This window comes from Abrus precatorius, unplaced genomic scaffold (genome assembly GCF_003935025.1).
Source record: "Abrus precatorius isolate BTA unplaced genomic scaffold, Abrus_2018 Scaffold7, whole genome shotgun sequence".
NCBI lineage: Eukaryota > Viridiplantae > Streptophyta > Magnoliopsida > Fabales > Fabaceae > Abrus > Abrus precatorius.
Genome location: NW_020874417.1, coordinates 13,685,792 through 13,706,286, shown reverse-complemented (window position 1 = coordinate 13,706,286; position 20,495 = coordinate 13,685,792). Strand labels below are relative to the sequence as shown.

The window sequence follows — 20,495 nt, the reverse complement described above, 5'->3', positions numbered from 1 at the left end:
TGCATAAATATATTTTTCTTTATCAATGGTCCTCTTATGATTTTATTTTTTTTCACTCTAGTCTCCCTCAAAATATTATGAAAATTTTTATTTGGTCCCTTTAAATATCATAAATTACCCATTTGGTCCTTATAAATTTCATAATTTTCTTATTTATCTTTTTTAAAATAAAGAATTAAATATAAAATTCGTAATATTTAGATGGATAAATAGAAATATTAACAAAAGAGACCATCTTATAACAATTTTTTTTATGGAGAACTAGTTTGAAAAACTAATGAAAAACTTTTAAATTTTTTAACAATAAAAACTTAGACTATGCTTGATTTACTTTTTAAAAATTAAAACTATTTTTTAAAAGTAAATCAAACATACTCTTATTAAGTCAAATTACTGTTGTTATTATTTAAAGTGTTATTTTAGCATTATTTCTCGTTCATATATTGTCTATATTTGTTATTCTAAATATGTTAGAGGAATTAAATTATACTTGTTCTGATGTACATACCAATCAATAACAAGAGCTTTGTGTCTGAAGATCTAAATTATAAGTAAATCTTCAACTTAGTTCTCACTTTTGAATCTCTTAAATATTAAAATTATTTATTATTTTCGTAAAAAGCCATTCTCTATAATTCTTTTCTACTTTAGTTTTTAATGTCATTTTATAAAATTAGGATTAGTAAAATATTTTAATTTCTCAATAACTTAAATGCCTCACCTACACAATCTTGAAGACTGATTTAAGGGTTTACTTTCCAAAATACAAATTAGGACAACTTTTATAATGGGAGGGTTACAAGGAAAGAGGGAAATTCAAAGCATGTTAATCCAAAATAAATTTGCTACCCCTAAACCTTACAACACGGTCTATCCTCTGTTGGAGGTCATATCCAGACTGTTGTAAATACTGCCAAGTTCTTTTTACCCTAATTAATTTGCCTAATATGGATTTCTTTACACTTAAGATTGATGCTGCTTCTATTCTCTGGATCATTTCATAGGACTACGGGATGCCTAGTGACAAATAAGTTTAAGAAGGTAATGCTTCAACATTATCTTCAGCAGGAGGGGTAATGGATGACTCAGTACTTGCATTCTGTGTGGCTGCTGGAATGTATCTACTAAACACCCTATCTTTGTTTTTGCTCCACCATTCTGCTGCCTGTTGTTCATTGAATCTTCGCTTACTGTGCACAAAAAAATAGAAAAGAATAAAGGGAAAAAGAAAAACATTTGAAAATATAACATTTGTTCTCGTAAAGCCAATTTATCAAGTAGAATAGAAACTAATGGTATAAAAAAATTATATATTATGACTAAATGGGAATAGAAGATTTCAACAATTTAGTTACCGTCTTAATGTGATAGAAACCAGTATCTTTATTAAGAAATACAAGGAGAAACTCCCAACTCTACAGAATAAAACACACACACACTAAACATTTCTTTGAGGGCGTGCACCTCCTGAGCCAAAAGCCCTAACTCTCCACAGTTGACAAGAGGGCTTCTTTCTCTTCCTCCCTCTTCTTTATAGAGGCAATATATCCTATTTCTTCTACAATCTCAATTTTTCCAATCACTAACTTATTAAGCCTAAGTATATATTGTAACTAACTTCTATGTACCTTACTAACATCATAGCTAACTATAATCACACACACATAAATAGTCGCACACGTCTTCCATATTGAGAAGCAAGAATTGAAGAAATAGAATAATTTAGTCACTAATGGGAAAAAAGGCCAAAGATACTCGGCATGATGAACATACCAACATGCAGAAAATATGTGACGAAATTTGTTAGATTAGCAAGTAGCTCTTATACCTGAATCTAATTCGTTTGAAAACTTTGCTACCATTAGGTTGTACTATAAGTGTGATATAAACACCAGTGTCAAATTGTTCAATGACTGATCTTTCTCCATCTCTCGCAGGTATACGAGAATCATTTGATCTTGAACTATTTTCTGATCTCGTTGGAGGCACTCCTGTACTAGACACAGATGCATTATTAGGCATCGATTCATTGTTGCTTTCTTCAAGAATATTTCCTCCATATGTAGATGGAACAATCCCTGAAGCATCATCATTTGCTTCCAGTCCTTGCTCTTTCAGTTTTGAAGAGTCACTATCAGAGGCAGGTATATCAGTTGCACTTTGTTGCTCAGACTCGAGGCTCGGCGAGGAGGAAGAAGATTCAATATCAGTCTTTTCATTAAGAAATTCTTCTGCTTGAGCCCGCATCGATATCAAGGTTTCATTTTCAGCAATCTCTGGTGGCAACTTCTCAGTCACTTCCCTCAACTAAATTAAATCAAACGTAAAAGCAAGTTCAGTAATTTAGTATGATAAACTGAAATCTTGAGCAACATTCTGTTGTTTCCCAGCAGGTTTAAGCATTAAGCTTATTATAACAAGCAGTAAGTCTTCAGTTAGCAGTCAAGGTGAGAAAATTGACAAAAGAATCAAGTTAACATCGCTTTAGTTGACTACCATTAGCCGTTAAAATCGAGCAAGTTGATAAAAAATATGAAGGTCCGTCTATCTCGATAGTTATTGCTTTTTTAAGGAGTCTGACTGTCTGAGAGCATAATTGATGTCAAAATATGGAATTAAGATACCTTATCTGTCATGGACTTAATAAATTCCTTTGCTTCTCTAAGCTTAGATGATTCCTCTCCAGCCAGTGACGTGGTTTTCTCAACATTTTTGTGAAGCTCCTGAATCTTCATATCTTGCATGTCACCCTTTTGTTTTATGCTTCGAATCTATATGCAAGACAAGAAATATTCACAAAACTTATTAACAGGGACATGTCATGTTTTCTGAGAATAGGTAATGCAATTACTAGATCTGAAAATGGAATAAAGTCCGAAATATACATGGTTTTGCAATTTTGAGACTTCTTGATTCAAAAGATCATTTTTCTTCCTTAAACTATCAATAAGGCTTCTTGAAAATCCTGGGGAGGAACAACGTGGTGGGCTGGGTGGTCTTTTAGCATATGGTGACATAGGTCTTGAAGAAGTAGCTGTGGCAGGTGAAGTTGGAGGTTGAATTGGCTGTATAACGGACTTGTAAATATTCTGCGCGGAACTCAATGAACTTGGAAATGCAACATCTTTCAATTGTAAACGTGTAGGAACTTGAGCAGCTCGAACTATGGAAGAAGTGTCATGTATACTTCCAGGTTTATTGGTCCTTATCTCAAGGTATTTTACCGGTTCTGTGGTGGGAGGCAAGAGAATTCTTGAAGACCTTACCTCTCCCCGGTCAAATTTTTCCCTTCCATATATGGAACTAGAGGGATGACTAATTTCTCTATTAAAATTCGAAGCATTATCAGAACCTTTTAGCTTAGCATAACAAGCATCACACACACGATGTGGTTTGCTAGGTGTAGGAGCCAATGCTGCTTTCAATGCCTTTTTTGAACTACAAGGATGGCAATACACCAATCCACAATTATAGCAATTATGCCTTTTTCTAGTAAAACCAAATGGTTGTCGACAATCAGAGCAAAAAGATTGGTCAGCCCCAGAAACCCATTTATGTAAGCATATACAAGATGTAAAGCTGGATCCACACGAGATATTCTTTACATGCCTGTCTCGGAAGGCTTCCACCAATGTTGGAGTTTGCTGGTCATCTGTGTCTCCATGTCCTAATCTTCCATTGGTACCTTTCCCCCAAGTATATAAATCACTTCTTGAAGTCAATACAGCAACATGATGTGCTCCACATGATATTTCCTCCACAAACTCACCTACTAATTTATCCCGCACCAGAATTGGCACTTTTCCATCAGACATTGGATTTCCTAGTTGACCATATGCTGTGCTGCCCATAGTAAAAACATGACCAGATACAGTGAGTGCAACAGTCATAGTGTATCCACATGCAACCTGGTTAAAATTATACTCAGCGAGTGCTACTACACAAGTTGGTTGAAGGTAAGTATCCTTGTTTACATGACCCAAACGATATTGGTCACCATCACCCCATGTGAAGAGCCTCCTATTTGAAGCATTTGAACCAGACGGATCCATAACCTCTAAAATGGCTGCTGTGTGCCACACTCCACATGCAACCTTAATAGCCTTTTGTCCACTCAATAACTGTACCTCCTTTGGATATGACACACTCTCTCGATCTCCATGGCCCAAGACACCAAATCTTCCATCTCCAAAAGTGAAAAGTTTTCCATTAGAGGTTGCTAATGCTGAATGCAATGCACCGCATGCTACAGATACAACCTGAAGTCCCTCTAAAGGACCATTAATCCTCTTTGGTATACAATGGCTAACATCAGTGCCATGGCCAAGGAGTCCTATATTATTTGTACCATCACCCCAGGTGAATAGATCACCTGACATAGATAAAGCGCATGTATGATATTCACCACATGCAACAAAACTCACATTAGTAACTGCCAAGGACTCCACAAGATGAGGTTGACCAAAATCTTTATCAAACCCATGACCAAGTCTTCCCCCAGAGTCCTCTCCCCAGGTAAAAACCTCTCCTTGCCTTGTAACCAAAGCAATGTGTCGTACACCAGGCCCAATTTGTTGAACATCAAGAACAACATCAGACTCTAATGGCTTAGGACTCAGCACATCTGTCTTAGAAGGGACTTGACTCCCCAATCCATCAGATGAATTCCCGTCTGCCCAAACCTCTCCCCATATATAAACATCACCTAGAGATTCTATGTCATCTAGCCCTGATCCTACACTACTTGAGTGGCTAATACTTGACACACTAACACGAGAACCTTCTCCAACACTTGTCCTTAGTGGCATATTTGCACGTTCAGACCCCACATCTGATCTTGGCCAAGACGATGTAGATTCACGAGGCACTGAATCAACAGAAAACCTGCCACGGGCAATGCTTGATGCTAACTCTAGTGATCCAGCAGAAGGACGATCATTTGGAACAAAGTGAACACTATCCTGCAAGAGACATTCAAAACAATTAATTCATTGAAATGTTCTCTAAATATAGATGATACAAATAAAAAATAATCATCAGTCTTTGCCTAACAACTTAAGTTTTAATGACAATTTCGCTTAGTTTTTTTATGACCAAGTAGTTAAAACTTTAGTCTATGTTGCCCCCAGTTATCATAATTTATAGAACAAGTTTACAGGATGAACATTCGGATATTTTGATGAGTTTTCCATATATAAATTTAATCTTACGTTGATAAGATACTCCTCAACTATATTTAAAGAATAAATTACACTAAATATCCTCGAGTTTTTTCCACCAGCATAACTGCTACAGTTTAAGATTCTGCTGATCTTAGTGGTAACTTAATATTTCAATACATAAAAGAATTTAATCTGAGTTATTGAAGGAAAAAATAGGAAGTACCAACTGTTTAACATGTAAACTAAGATATGTTGAAAATTAAACTATAATTTAGACAATTTCTATTAAAACTTACATCGGTGAAATTACTTCTACCACGCCTGCTACGCTCTCCAGTGGAAATTAATGCCTTAAGGCCTGAAAACCATACCTCTACCTCAGCTTGGTCCTTGCAGATCTAGTAATATGAAAAGGGGAAGCAATTGATTAGACATTTATATGGAACTGACAAATTTAAATCCAATATAAGAGACTGTGTTTTCAGACCAGATCAAGTGACCGTTCCCCCTTTTTAAAAATAAGTGAAAAGGACAGATAATCCTTTTCAGGACGCAAGTATCTTCTAAAGACTGCCTGCAATTAAGAGAAAACCTGGGATATCTTTATCAGAATACTAACATAACCATAAATCTAGCCTCCAAAGACCAAGCATTTAACTTACTGTTCTTTGTCCTGGGATAATGTGTGAAACAAAAGACAAGTTTAGGTTCTTTTCCCTTCCACGAGAAATCCAAATAAGCTTTGTTTCATCCTGCTAATGCCACTAAATATGAAATCATTCATATAGAGATATGAAATTCAATACATGTAATATGCATGTATGTTTCTCGGAACACGTGAATTTTTTTCAGTATAAAAACTCACTGGTGAGAGCCTGAATGAACAAAATTTTGGCTTCCCTTTCCGACTATACTTAACTAGCTGAGTTCCCTTTTTCAAAGAGAGGAATGCCTTCACAAAGAAGAAAGACAAATTAAATTCAACTAAATGGAGCACCCAAGCAACATAATCGCTAGAAAATCATATTAGTTAGTCACAATTTTCTATTCCAGAAAAAATATTTTCCTTACTGTGTTGCCAATTTAGATAAAGTGATTTTGATTGTCAATCAAAAACCACTTAGAAAGGAACAATATCATGACCATGTTCAATGAAAGCTGCCTTCCTTATCTTTTACTTGGCACATTTACTCCGCATGCATCCATATATTTAGTAAATACTTAGTTTGCCTTTCCTAGAACACTATCTATTGCTTTTAAATAAAATTATTCAAGTTTCATATTAAATTGCCTCTATATATAAACCAAAGCACTAAATATCCTTTTAAAAAGAATGTCAATAACACTCTCTTAATCATTGACTAAAATCTATAAAAAGTGACAAAGAGTGAGACCTACATTATTTTTATAGTTTAAATTAATTTAATGAAAAACAAAAAAAAAATGTTAGAAAGAGTGGATTGAAGAACGTGTTGCTAGTATTTCTGATTTTTTAATTGCTTTTATTCTCTTGCCCGTTATATCAACCTGGATATTGGTCCCCTTCTAGATAGTAATCAAGAGTACCATGACTACATTTTATATATCATATATAGAATTTTTTCCCAACATATTTTCCATTCCTTTCTTTAACGGTTAACTCTTATCTCCAATCACACTGCTTCTAGCTAGGACAAAAATTTTCTAGGAGGAGTACCAACAACAGCCATAATTGCCAAACACAAAAAATAACATTTTTACTACATACGTCTATAATTAACACACTGTAACAAAAGATTCCTCAATATTTTGAGCTATCTTTTCACAATAAAATGAATACTCACTAGAAACAAACTAATATAATCATGCTTGATGGGGTAAAATTCAAAATACTAAGATTTTCTACCTACATAACAAACCAAACATTTATTTTTCAGATAAAAGACTAATTTGATGTTGAAACTAACTTGCTCAACATCCCGCTCATTACTCCCATAACTATCAAGATCTGCCATTCCATCTGAAAACAATTGTAAGGAAACCACAGAAGACGACAAAACTCAAGCGTCATGCTTTCTAGTTAGGCCTCTCATCAAAGTCCCCAAAAACCTCAAGATGAAAATTTTCCAACTAAAAAAAATTGAATTTCTTTTTAAAAGAAGGCTTAAACTCGGATATAATACAAGTGGGCCTGCAGGGTATGTGCTATAGATTCAGAATCAGAGAATAACCCAGATGAAGATTTGTCATGGTACTCCCAAAAAGATTGAAATTTGGAGAAAGGGGGTGTGAAAGTTGCATAAACAAGTGTGTGATGTGGTTTCTGAGCAAAATTGATTCAGCAATTGGGAGAGAGATGCGAAAGTTACGTAAAAGGAAAGGGAATGAGATATTGGCGCGCTTCTTAAACTGCTTCCACGTCCACCAACGAATAAGACTCTACTCACCCCATTTTCATGCATTTTTTTTTTTTAACTCTACTCTTATATTCATACATCAAATTTTATAACTAGGTAACATCAAGTTAAATTTAGTTAATGACATTTATCTAATGATTAGTGGACTAACAGTGTGTAAAAGTTTGTAATTAATTAACTAGTTAAAATGTCCGTACAGTGGACAAGTTTATTTTAATTTATAAAAATTTAATTTTAATATATAAAATATGTTAAACAAAATTATTATGTATTATAAAAATAAAATATATAAATAGGTGATAACTTTAAATTTAATAATTGAGATAAAATTATAATTTTATTTAAAAAATATTTTTTACGAAAACTGACATTTAATAATTAAATAAAATTTGATTTTATCATAATATTGTTTTATATTTAATATTTTTAATATAGTATGTGTGTATTTTTCTATTACGATTAAAAGAATGGTGATGATATTTTTAAGGTTATGATTAAAAAATAATCATTATCAAAGATAAATATATTAAAATAATTTATTTAAAATTTTATTATAAATTATATTTTTGTTATAGTTTACACTACTTAAAATATATTTAATCAATATATTATAAATAATAATTATAATATTATTGTAGTATAAACAATATTTATTAAACATACCATTTAATACAAAATTATATTTAATCTTTTACTAAGCTATGACATAAAGTAAAAAAGAGTGCTAACTGAAAAAAAAATGAAAAAAAGAGCATAAACTTAAGTATAGTAAAAGATATAAAAACAGTATATTTAATAAAAAATGATAATATTAAAATGTTAACAAATGAAAAAAATTTAAAATTATGCTACATTTATTTTTTTTACTGCAAAATATTTTTATAAATAAAAAATTGAAAAATGGTGAATAAAAATATTTTTATACAACACTATATATTTACTAAATTGTGCAAAAATATATAGGCATCGTTATTTAAAATAAATTTGTTGCAATAAAACTGGTACGATGTCCCCTTAGAGTTATAGCCAACTCGGAAGTGAATCTAAGATGGATGGGGCAGAAACTTTATTGACAAATTGACAAGTATACTAAATCACAAAGTAGTAACAAAAATATCATCCACTAGATTAATGATTCGAGTACCACGTTATAAAATTTTTACTAGTTGAATATAAAACAAAGTATGGAATTCAATTGTATTGTAGCACACAATGAATTGAGAAATGAATAATCTAATTTAATTAACAAGCAGAGTAATAACAATGTGCAAGAAATTGATTAGAAAGTCATTCTGAATTGAAGAGTAAAGAAAACCATGAAACAAATACTTAGTTATAATTTGATTAAAAATGTATGTTGAGTTCAAATTCCCTTAATCTTTCCTTTGCATAGACTAATGTACAATTCAGAATTTAATTCCAAGTTAATGATAAGATTTTTTGAAATTACCCAATACCAATTCCTTAGTTATTTGGTTATAAACCAACTTCTAAATTCCTAATTTCTCACGATCTTTTTTTGAAAAGGATTCGTGACATGCTAGTCAATTAAAACTTGTATAAAATTTTCACATTTTAAGAAGAATCGAAACTTAACTTAGATTTCACTAGTAAAATAAAGTCTCAAAGGCATCATTGTAAAACTATGAATATATACATATATAATTGGTCTGTAATAATATTTACATAAGAGTCGCTGGATATGGAGCTCAAAATATAATTTATAATCAAAATTTATATTCCATGATCAAATCTGTAGCTAAAGAGTATAGATTCACCACTAAGACCTAGACTAACAAATGTAAAACTATAAATTCCAAAATCTCTAACTTGGACCATTCCTCAACCAGACCCTCTAGCATGGAAAGTAGGGGCTCCACCTGTCACTCCTGCTCACGTACCACCATACGATCATCGCAACACACACACACCAACATAGACAAATGCAAGGGTGAACTTACGAATTAAATAGTCATAGTCATAATGTTAATACAAATGTAACTACACACTTAGTACACTAAAAATAGTTAGCAAAACAATGTAGCTTATTCCTGGCCTATCTAATGCAAATGCAACAGGACAGATCCAACTAGTTTCACAGCTTAAATAATCTAGAAGGAACCTGCTTTTTGGTCTGGGAGCAACCCGTCCCGGTATTTGGATCTAGACACAACACAACTCAGTGTTTTTCTTATGAGTGTGTGTGTGTGTGTATATATATATATATTCATTTTTTTTCCTCAGTCAATCTCAACATTTCAAACTTTTATCACAGCTATAACCAATATAAAATATCAGCATGTACCAACTAATTTTAGCATCTTCATCACATTATATTACATCATTTCAAGTATTTATCTCACACATAAACAGTTTCGTACCATTCACAGCACAATAGAGAACCCTATCACACATATTCTGTGTGCTACCCTAAGATTTGTCCATACATCAACCCATTCTCAGCTAGGACAAGATTTATATAGATATTTCAACATCCAATGGATAATGAAGGCTATCTAAGGTAAGCTCCCCTTACCTAGAATGAGTTCCTAAGATCATACTCTCATGAGTCCCAAAGAGATAGATTCGAAGTCTGGATAAAGAATACGACTTGAAAGATTCAAATCTAGATTTATATGAAATAGACATTCACACTTAGATCAGGAAGAAGTTCGACTTTGAATGGGAGAAAAAAGCTTTCTGGTGAGAAATGAATGTTTTATGTGCTGAGGTTCTTTAAATACCCTTCTAGATCCACACGCTCTCGCTTGAGCGAGTCAACTCTCGCTTTAGTGAGCCATGCCCTTACCTGGACGAGAAAACTAGACAATGGCATCCACCCAGTGAGACTGATCTCATTTGAACGAGATCGCTCTAAAATGCCCAAATCAGCACGAACCAATCTCGCTTGAGTGAGAAACCCTGCACCAGAACTCCCATTTCTCACAGAATGAAGGCTTTACAATAAAAAGTTCTACTATATTTCTCACTAATACACAAAATACTCAACAATTAATCGTAAACCCAATTACTAATGTACCAAAATAATTAATCGAACAACACTGCAAAGGTACAACTTTTATCCAACAACTAAATAACTCATACATTTCATTCTTATTTCCATGCATACAATCAAACAATTACAACATGAATTAAAGGAATAGTATAAATGCATATATATGCACATACAGGTCTGACATAATTTCCTAGGTAACCGAGAAAAGGGTCAACATTAAGTATAGAAATCAAGTGATCACACATCCATAAATTCATATTCCTAGATAATTTATAAATATACGATTTCATTGAAGTTCAAGAATAATTGAAATCTCCCAATTGGATAATTCCATAAAAATAATTAAATATTCCCAATTCATTTCATGACTTAGAGTCTTATTAGTGGTCTACAATTGATATAGTGGCAATGTGGAATATGTGCCCACGATTAGTTACGAGTCCAAAGGGAATGTTCTTTCATAATGGATTTGGGTTGATTGATGGTGACATAGGGCCATAGTCACATAATTCGCTCCATTTTCCTAAGTACCGCGAATTGGATTGGACATACCAAATTCATGGTACGTTGAAGAATTAGTTCGCATCAATTCACTCATTGGTAACTTTAACTTGACATGTTATTTTTTAGCTTTGATGCTTTCTTTATAGCTACTTTACTTCACTACCCTTAGTTAACAAAGTCACTAACTACTCAAATTCTTCATCTTTCATCTTTACTTCACTTATGTTAGAGGTAACAATAATAGTAATTCTGTAGTAAATCATTTATTATCGTTTCTGTATGGGCAATTTAGGATTGTTCCTTGCCAAACACACACCACAATGGGTGGTTCTTTAATGACCTTTGTGCACTGTAGTAGAGCAGCCACAACAAGTGGTAGTGGTGGAAGGATGAATGTGTGAAATTATCCTCTATCATGAATCACAAGTAGATACTTCTTAAGGCGAGAAGGGAGAGGTGAGAGTTGTGATCAGCACCATTACACAATAGTCAAGGTACCTTCATTAGCTCTATCAAAGAGTCAATTTCAATTTAGAGTTGGACTCTCGTAAAACTATTATTTTGACTATACAAATAGTTTATTGATGATGTAAGCATTTAAGGAGGTGGAATTGAGTCAAGTAAGGACTAATACTAGTAAAGCATAACCTTTGTCAGCCAAGTACGTTGACTGCTATAGCTAGGTGGGCGAAGAGATTTTGGGAACCCCCATATGTTATATGGTATAAGACGAGGTGGTGTTGAGCAAACATTTGGAAAAATGGCCAAATGGTCATTTCAAAAAAGGTTATCGTATTGAGGTTTCATAACTAAGGGGTCGTATCTACGACATGGGAGAAACATCACAGTGTACATGTACGACTATCTTTTCACTAAGATAGGTGTTTGTGTCTCGTTTACTAACTTCTAAACAAAGGCACTTCTACGCCCCTGTCTTGACTCCTCACAATTGCATCCTAATAGATTGATGATTTTGTAGAGCTTTGAGTTGTTATGCGTAGAGTGTGGCATCATTCCATCTATTTTTTTCCATCATTTGTTTGATGTTTTGAGGAAGAAATGTGTAAGTGATGGGAAAAGTCATGTGACACTGAAAATAGTGATCAGGTTAAGAATATTTGACGTCTATACCAAGTTGGCCAAGAGAAGCGGCATGTTATTTAATAGAAGTATTGTAAGGTGATTTTGAAAAGGCCTAATTGATGCACAACCCTTAACTATACATTTATCAAACAAGTTGTCATTTAGACAAGACAATGAAAGATTATTATGTACCAGAGACTTGACTTAGCACTTTCAATGAGCAAGTTTTGGGTCATTTGAAGAGCATTGTTGAACTTATAAAGGAACTTTTTTCCTGTGAAGTTTTGTTGGACACCTTGGTTGAGTAATTAGTGTTTATTATAGATATAACAGTTGAAATATTTAGAATTTTTACTTGAGTTATCTCTTATTTTTCGTTTGTTACTACCTATTTTCTGATTTTGTTCATTTTTACTTCCAATCATTAGTCATCTAACTCAAATTGAATCTCAAATCTGTAACTTGTTTATATTAACTATTTATCCAAAAGAATTTCATATTTATAATATACTATTCTCATTCATGCATGTTTAGTAAAACTAGTCATATATAGGTAAATAAATATGATTACTTATTTTTTTCCAACACAGTTAAGAGAAAATTTAACAAGTTTTTAAATGCAGTACTACATAAAAGCAAACAACATAACTCCTAGGGTTCCATCATCCTACTAGGAAACTTCATGCCAATACTCATCATTTTCTAAAGGATCCTCTTTAGATTCTGTGGAAGGTAAGCAAATGTATGAATTACTAGAATAGTGAAAGTTAGATAATGTTCGAGTATCGGGGTGTAATGTCTAGGTAGATAAGTAGCAATGGAGGAATGCAAAAAACAAAACTTATCTATTATCTAGTTAATGGAAGACTCAGAATCCTCATCAAGGGTGAATGTGGGTGTATTAATGGATTCTAAGTCCTTTGTAAAAGTTTATGAAAGGGGATTCAAAAGTAAATTTGCAATCATGTATAATAAACTTAGTAAAGATGATAATGGCCTATCCTCAGAAGGTGCTTTAGTAGTTGAAATGATGCTCCTCCCACTCTTTATCATCCTTCTCGAAGATTACGAGTCTAATGGCCCAATTAGATTATGGTGAAAAAAAGGTATGAGTCTCAGATGTTACTCTTTTGATGTATATTTGTCTTCCCAGCAACTTCTCCTCCAGAACTCCTATCACGTCAAAAGGGTTAATCATAGGAGGGGAAACGAGAGGAGAATTAAAATAAAGAGAAGGAATTTTAAGCTCTAAATCTAGAAGTAAGTGGGTGGTTTGAGCTTTTATTTCTCCTCATTCTTTGATTGCTTGTTCCTTGGCCTTTTTTTTGGAGTTCCATGTTTCTTAGAATTTAAATGAAGAGAAAAAATATCCACAATGCTCACAAAATTACAGGACTCTTGGCTAGAATAGTACTTTAAATAATTGAAAACTTTAAAAATGACTTCCTCATCTAGCCTCAAGGTGGACTTTCCTACTAGGACTTCTATTATGGCCGTTGCAGCGGCCAAGAAAGGTCCTCATAGGATGATGGGAACATTATCATCCTCCTCTGTATCATACACAACAAAATTAGCAAGAAATATGAACTCTCTAACCTTCATGAACATATTTTTCACTATGCCTTTAGGGTATGTGATTGATATATCTATTGTAACGCTATGAGTTTTGTAATACTATTTCAATTTTTAATATAAGTGTATATGTTATTTGGATGTGCATTTTGATTTACAATTGGTGGTGTGAATAAGTACATGTGTATGTGTGTATATATAAGTATGTATATGTGGTGATTTTAAATGCAAATATTGACTTGTGGTTGGGGATAGATTAGTTGGAAATATAGGCTGATGTGGTACTGTAGGAACATTCTTGCTGTAGCAAGAAGGTCTTAGACAAGTTGGCGTGTCTCTGTTGCGTTCTCGCTGTAGCGAGAAGGTCGCAGGAGATGTAGGTGTCTATTGCATTCTTGCTGTAGCGAGAAGGTCTCACTATAGTGAGATTATGCAAAAAAAAAATAAGTACAATTTTGTCTGATATTTTCATTGTAGCGAGAAAGGGTCTCGCTGTAGCGAGAGATGCCTTGTTATAGCGAGAGATGTCTCGCTGTCGCGAGAATGTTAGACTCTAGGGGTATTTAAGGGGTTTAGGGTTTGGAAAAACATATTTTCCCACTTTTTCTCTAACCTATCCTTTAATTCTCTCAACCCCTCACCCTATTTCACCGATTAAATTGCTTCCAAAGCCGTTTGCACCCTAGATTGAAGATTGTGAACATCTTTTGGGCTTTTGGAAAAAAATCCGTATAGGGAGTAGTTCCACCATCGATTTCGTAGTGAGTCTTCATTCCGAAGTAAGGGAGACTCTACCCAATCTCTTTGTGTTTAGAATTCATTTAAATCGTTATGTATTGGAATGTGATTGAGATAGAACATAAGAAAATGTGTGTAGTGATGGAAATTTTGTGTTAACCATAGTGTGATAGATATTGGGTGATGTGTGTGACAAAATTATTGATTGCAATAGGGTTGTGATAGAAATATTGTGTGAAGCATAGTGTGAGTGATAATTGAAAGTGGGTGAATGCGTGTGAATGATATGATGAATGTGAATGTGACTATGTTTGAAATTGGTTGAAACTATGAATGGTTACAACAATACATTGGGAGTGTGAAAGATAGGGCGATAGATATACCTTGGGAAAAAAAAGGTGGTGGTGACACCAATAGTGAGCGTGGGTGCACCGCAGGCTACACACTCTTCTCTTGACTCGGCCTCTAACCAATACCTTTGTTAAGGGGCCCGTGAACGCACATGTATCCGTGAGACGAGGGGCTAATTGGTGACCATCCATGGTGTGAAACTGAGTAAGTCCCTAAGGTTGAGGGCATCAGGAAACCTTGATCACAGTGTCACAGTGAGTGTGGTTAACGTGCAATGAGCACACGTGTGTATGTGTGTGTGTGAGAAATGATTGAAGGTGCATTGAGTACACCTGTGTATGAATTGATGTGCAAATATGTGTGTGTGTTGTTGGAAAGAATATATTAATGTTGTTAAAGTGTGATTTTATCATATTAGTGGTTATTATGAAATGGGCAAGGTGAGCCTTTATGTTTGTGTGTGTAATAGTGTAGAGGACTCACGCTTACATTATTTTTCAGGTGATTAAGACGATCAACACCAAGCTCAGTAAATGGGATGGATGAAATTGCTATAGGGTTTAGAAAATTATTTAGAAAATTGTGATGTACTAAATATGCCCTGAAGCATTTATTTTAATTCAAATTTGTAACTCATCTCATATTTTGAAATACTTTATTAGAACATTGTACGCAAAGTTATTTGAATGAATTTTCATTATCTTTTTAAATTGCAAAAATATTTTATTAAAGATGATATATTCGAAAACGATTATTTGAAAATAATTAAGATGTTACATCTGTCAGCTGAAGTGACACAATGGTAAGCTTAAACTTAGAGCATTCTAAGCTTTGTGAAAACAGATTAGGGCATAAGGTTAATAATTGCCCCTTAATCACGTAGAGCTCTATCAATGCAAGTTTCCGATGGTGTAAGGGATAGTAAAATTTTGTTGGTCCTTAAGCTTAGGTGGAAGCTTTTAAGAACTATAGCTAAACATTTTTCAGTGAGCTTCACAGGCTTTCAGCTTCTTCTTATGGTGAAAATCTCCTTGAGAAACTTAGCATATTTAAGCATTTTAGATATAGCATTGATGAAAGGAATATTGATGTGCACCTTTCCCAATAGGTTTAAGAATTTTTCCAACTCTACATCGTAGGTGGGTTGGCCCTGCAGCCGTTATGGAAAATGTATTATAGGCTCATAGGACCTTAGTTGCGCAAGAGGTTCTTCCTTCTTCTCTTTTTCAAGCTCTGTGCTTAAAATATGACCTTTCTCAAGGTGATGCACGACCATGCTTATTACATAATCAAAAACTTGTTTGTGAGCTAGTGTACTCATCAAAAAGTAATGAAGAGTTCTAAAATAAGTTCCTGAAATATCGTCCCATAAAGATTGTTTTCAATTACTAAAAATTTCTTAATTTGACTGTTTGAACTTAAACGATGTCAAATTAAATAAAAAACAAATATTCAATATAAAAGCAATCAAATAAAATTAAAATAGCACAACCTCTAATAATAAACTAATTGAGAAGAACCTAGGCCGTGTAGTTTCATCTTTACACTTCTCTATGTTTACTTTTAGATTAATTTTAATTTCAAATTTCTTATGATTGCCAATTGAAAAATGCAGATTTTGCTAGGTTTTTAAGTAGTTTTCTAGGTTAATTTTTATAGAAAATGTAATTTGGAAAACGAAAACTGCACAAAAATATATAAAATATTCAATAAAGTAAATTGTTGTCTTTAGTAATTTAAATTGTGTGAATTTAATAGAATTATGATATAATTATGTTAGTTTTGCAGGAGATTCTAAGCTAAGAGTCTTGAGGATAAGAATTGAAGAAGAGAAAATAAAAAAAGTGGACGATTTGAGCTTACAAAGAGTAAAGAATAATAAAGCTAAGTGTCGGGCTTTACCACTTTTTGCTGAGAAAAGTGATCACACACATGATGAAAGGGCAAAATAAGCTGCGCGTACTTTTGTCAATAAAAGTGATCGTTCCAGAGAGCATTCCAGTAAAACAAGCTACGCGTGATTCCTATTGTGAATAAAAGTGAACATGCGCATAATATTTGAGGCAATTCATCTCTGCATTGCTACTATTGTCAACAAAAGTGGTTGTTTCAGCTGTAAAGACTACCAGAAAGCCTTTTGCGTGGTTACTTTATGTTATAAAAGTAGCCACACCAGAAAGGCAAAAAATCTATAAATATAAGATTAGCTAAGAAATTTGGGATCTTTTCTCATTTTTTTCATCTCCAAGTTCTGGACCTTGAGGAATCAGGTTAGGGATTGAATTTATGAAGAAATTCTACCGCTTCTCTTCTTCTACTCTGTCTTTCTCTTTTTCTTTTAGGAACATGTTCTGATTTCTTTTTATTAAGGATTGATAAATCCGATTTTGGTATTGTAAATTGATTATGGATCTGGATTTTAAGACTTTGATTGTATTGAACGTTTAATTCTTTCCTTAATGCAATTCTTGAATTAGCTATTCAACTGAATTGAACCTAGAAGATTTTCATCAATGCAAGTTAAGTTAATTTCTCATATTCGAATTGAATGTCAAGGTTATGGATATCTTAGGGGTAAGAATTTGTGATCTTGTGATCTCTTAATTTCTAATGCCTAATGCAATGTTTGATTGATTTACATCTAAAGAATTAGGGTAGTTAATTGAATATTAGGATCAGTGAGGTAAGGGATTGTTCTTTGATTAAATAAGTGAAATTAATCGTTAATCAATTAAGGAACTTAGAGTTCAAATTTCATTCAGTTTTGCAACTGGTAAATAGGTGAAATCAGTCCTAACTTCATTCATTCATCATTTCGTTTAAAATTCGTAGCTTTGTTTTGTTGTAATTTTTTTATTTCTTCACTTTATTACTTTTGTTCTCCAATGATTCAAAACATCTTAAATATTCTTTTGGCTCAACTAGTTTTTGATATGTGAATTGGTAATTGATAGAACTAATCCCTAAGGACGATATTTGGGACTCAAATGAATTCTAAATTTTATTATTTGCTACAACTACCTAGTACACTTGCTAGTTAGTATTCTCTTAGCTCTGTGACACCAACCACTCATAATAAATCTATTAACACCTAATGATCATTGATGAAAGACTGTCTCTATCTTATCAAAATATTAGTGATTTAAATGTAGTACTATGCCAAGTTGACCTAGGTTATCCTTCTAGAAACACTGGGTGAAAGACTTAACATCAAACATATGATGTACATTGAGTTCAAATTAAAATAGGAATTCAAATTTAAGAAAATCAATCAACAAAGCAGATTAATCCTTAGTTCATCCACAATTCATTCCATCATTAGTTAATTAAGAATTAGATATTGGTTACTTCACAGACTTGAATTAATTGGAACAAGTGTTAAATAATTCTTAATTTCTCATACAAGATTAAGCAAATTACATGAACTCTAACCCTTGATTTTTGGAACTAAGCAAACCTAAAACCTAATCTAGAATCAAGCAAACTGAACTATGAAACCCTTGTTAGGAAAGGAACTTGGATTGAATTAAGCAAACAATCCCTATTCAATTTCTAACTTAGTTTTCAAGAGATTAGGGAAATTAAAATCATTGTAAGAGGAATTTCGTATCAACAATCAAACCAAAACTTCAAGAATTCATTGTGAACTACACTGGAATTAAGTTTCAAAATTAGTTGTCCATAAAGGTTGAATTTAACATTACACATAATCAATGTTCAGAAGAATAGAAAAATAGAGTGAAAGAAGGAATGAAATAGGAACCCTAAAAATTGAGCTCTTGGCAATTGCCCAAAACTCTTACCCTAATTCTCTAAGAGTGCAGAAATGAAAAATTTCAAGAAATGGCAAGAAGGTACCTCTATTCTAATTGGGGATTTATTTACAGTCAAATTAATGCTTTCCTGGCATTGTCACTATGAATAGTAGGAGTGACAACGCAGAGGTCCTACTATAGTGCTTCACGACTGGAGTGTTCACTATGAATGATGATAGTAGCCACATGTAGTGCGCGTTATTAGTATGAATACTGGAAGTAGCCACGCACAGTCCTTACCTGTAGCATAAGTCTACGCGTAATCACTATGAACGCTGAGAGTGATTACACATAACTTACTTTCTATGAGTGGTTTTGGAACACTCACTATGAACATTGGGAGTGTTCACTTTCAGCTGGTTTTTGGAGAATGCCTTCTGGATCACTTACTTTGAGCGCTGGTAGTGATCACTTTTACCAGTTTTCTTTTTGAAAGCTCAATTTCCATGGATCATTGCTCAAAATTTCTTGCATATTTATTCTAATTTATATATTTACAAAAAAAAAGTTTATAAAACTATATAAATTGAACTAAATTAGAGAAATTGAACTTAATAACATGAATGGTATTTTTATGGTATTTACATTTTCTAACTTTATTTTTCTATTAAAAATCTATTGAAAAAATAACTAAAATATTAACAAAATGTGGATTCATCACATTCTTTTCCCTAAACTATCAATCTCAATGGTCATGCAAGGTAAAAGGAAGAGAAAGTATAAAATACCTATGAGTTGTTAATTTAATAACGATTAAAAGAGAAGAACTAAGCTTGATCCATGTAATTCTTTGTCCCGTTTTACTCTATAGATCCATTAACTATATATGGTATGATCGCCCAAAATATAAATAATTATGTTATGTTTAAGAGTTGTCAATTCTGACATATAAGTATAGCGCAATAGGATAAACACAAATCAAGAACGAAAATATGAAATTATCATTAATCACAAAGATCTCATAAAGTCATGCAAATAATCTACCATGGCCCTAGTAATGAATTTAACTAGACATAATATAAAAGTGAACCAAAATAATTTTAAAGAAATTCATAAAACTCAAAAAGTAAATACAAACTAGAGGAGTCTTCAATAGAGAAAAGACGAGAAAAGCTCTTGATCTAATACGTGTTCCCAACGCTCCAATAGTCATCAGCGACAGGCTAACACCAAGATTGGGGATGTGAAAGATGTAAAAGGCATGGAATGGATGAGATGAAAACCAAATGTGTAAGATGCCTCTGGTGGCTACCCATAAGGTTCCTTTAATAGGATTTGAAAACCCCTTTCTTGAAGAAAAGTACAGTTGTGCAAGGCAATATGCACAGTCATGCATATATTCGAAGCACTCTCATGCTAACTGCTAGGGTTTGGGCGTCTTAATTGTTGTGAACCCCTATTTTTCAATTAATGTGGGGCCCAAAACCCAACTAAGAACTTTTTATGCTAAACTGCATAATTAATATATAAATTATTGTGAAATTGAATTAAAATAATAGCCACACATAAATTTTTAGTCATAAAAGCATTAAAAAAACACATACTTATTAATATCGCATGCATATTCATCCATAAATTGAGGAAAAATTGTTGTTATGATGGAGTCTTAGAAAATTGCGTTCTACAAAATTTTAACTTGGGCAATTTGTGAATTTTAAGCTAAAAGTGGGGAAAATGATTTCCAAATCCAATTTTGTAAAAAGGTTCTAGAAGCTAACATTTTAAGGATTGTGGAAATATGCTCAAAATGATTTTTTCATACACGTGTCATATAGAAAAATTATTTTGCAGAGTGGTGACTCTGTTGTCACAGATTGCATAACTTCTTCAAATGGCTTGACGAAAAGGTCTTATTACC

General features: G+C 33.0%; 1 protein-coding gene across 1 annotated transcript; it reads right to left on the bottom strand.

Annotated features, from left to right (window-relative positions):
- Positions 1-959: 959 nt before the first annotated feature.
- On the bottom strand, positions 960-7,213 carry LOC113872720 (PH, RCC1 and FYVE domains-containing protein 1-like). The gene is made up of 9 exons (XM_027510484.1): positions 7,109-7,213; positions 6,028-6,114; positions 5,825-5,914; positions 5,650-5,736; positions 5,459-5,560; positions 2,886-4,961; positions 2,625-2,771; positions 1,829-2,307; positions 960-1,190 (listed from the first exon to the last, which is right to left on the bottom strand). The coding sequence occupies exons 1-9, from the start codon at positions 7,154-7,156 to the stop codon at positions 1,034-1,036; spliced, it is 3,273 nt and encodes a 1,090-aa protein (XP_027366285.1). The 5' UTR covers positions 7,157-7,213; the 3' UTR covers positions 960-1,033.
- Between the last annotated feature and the right edge of the window lie 13,282 nt (positions 7,214-20,495).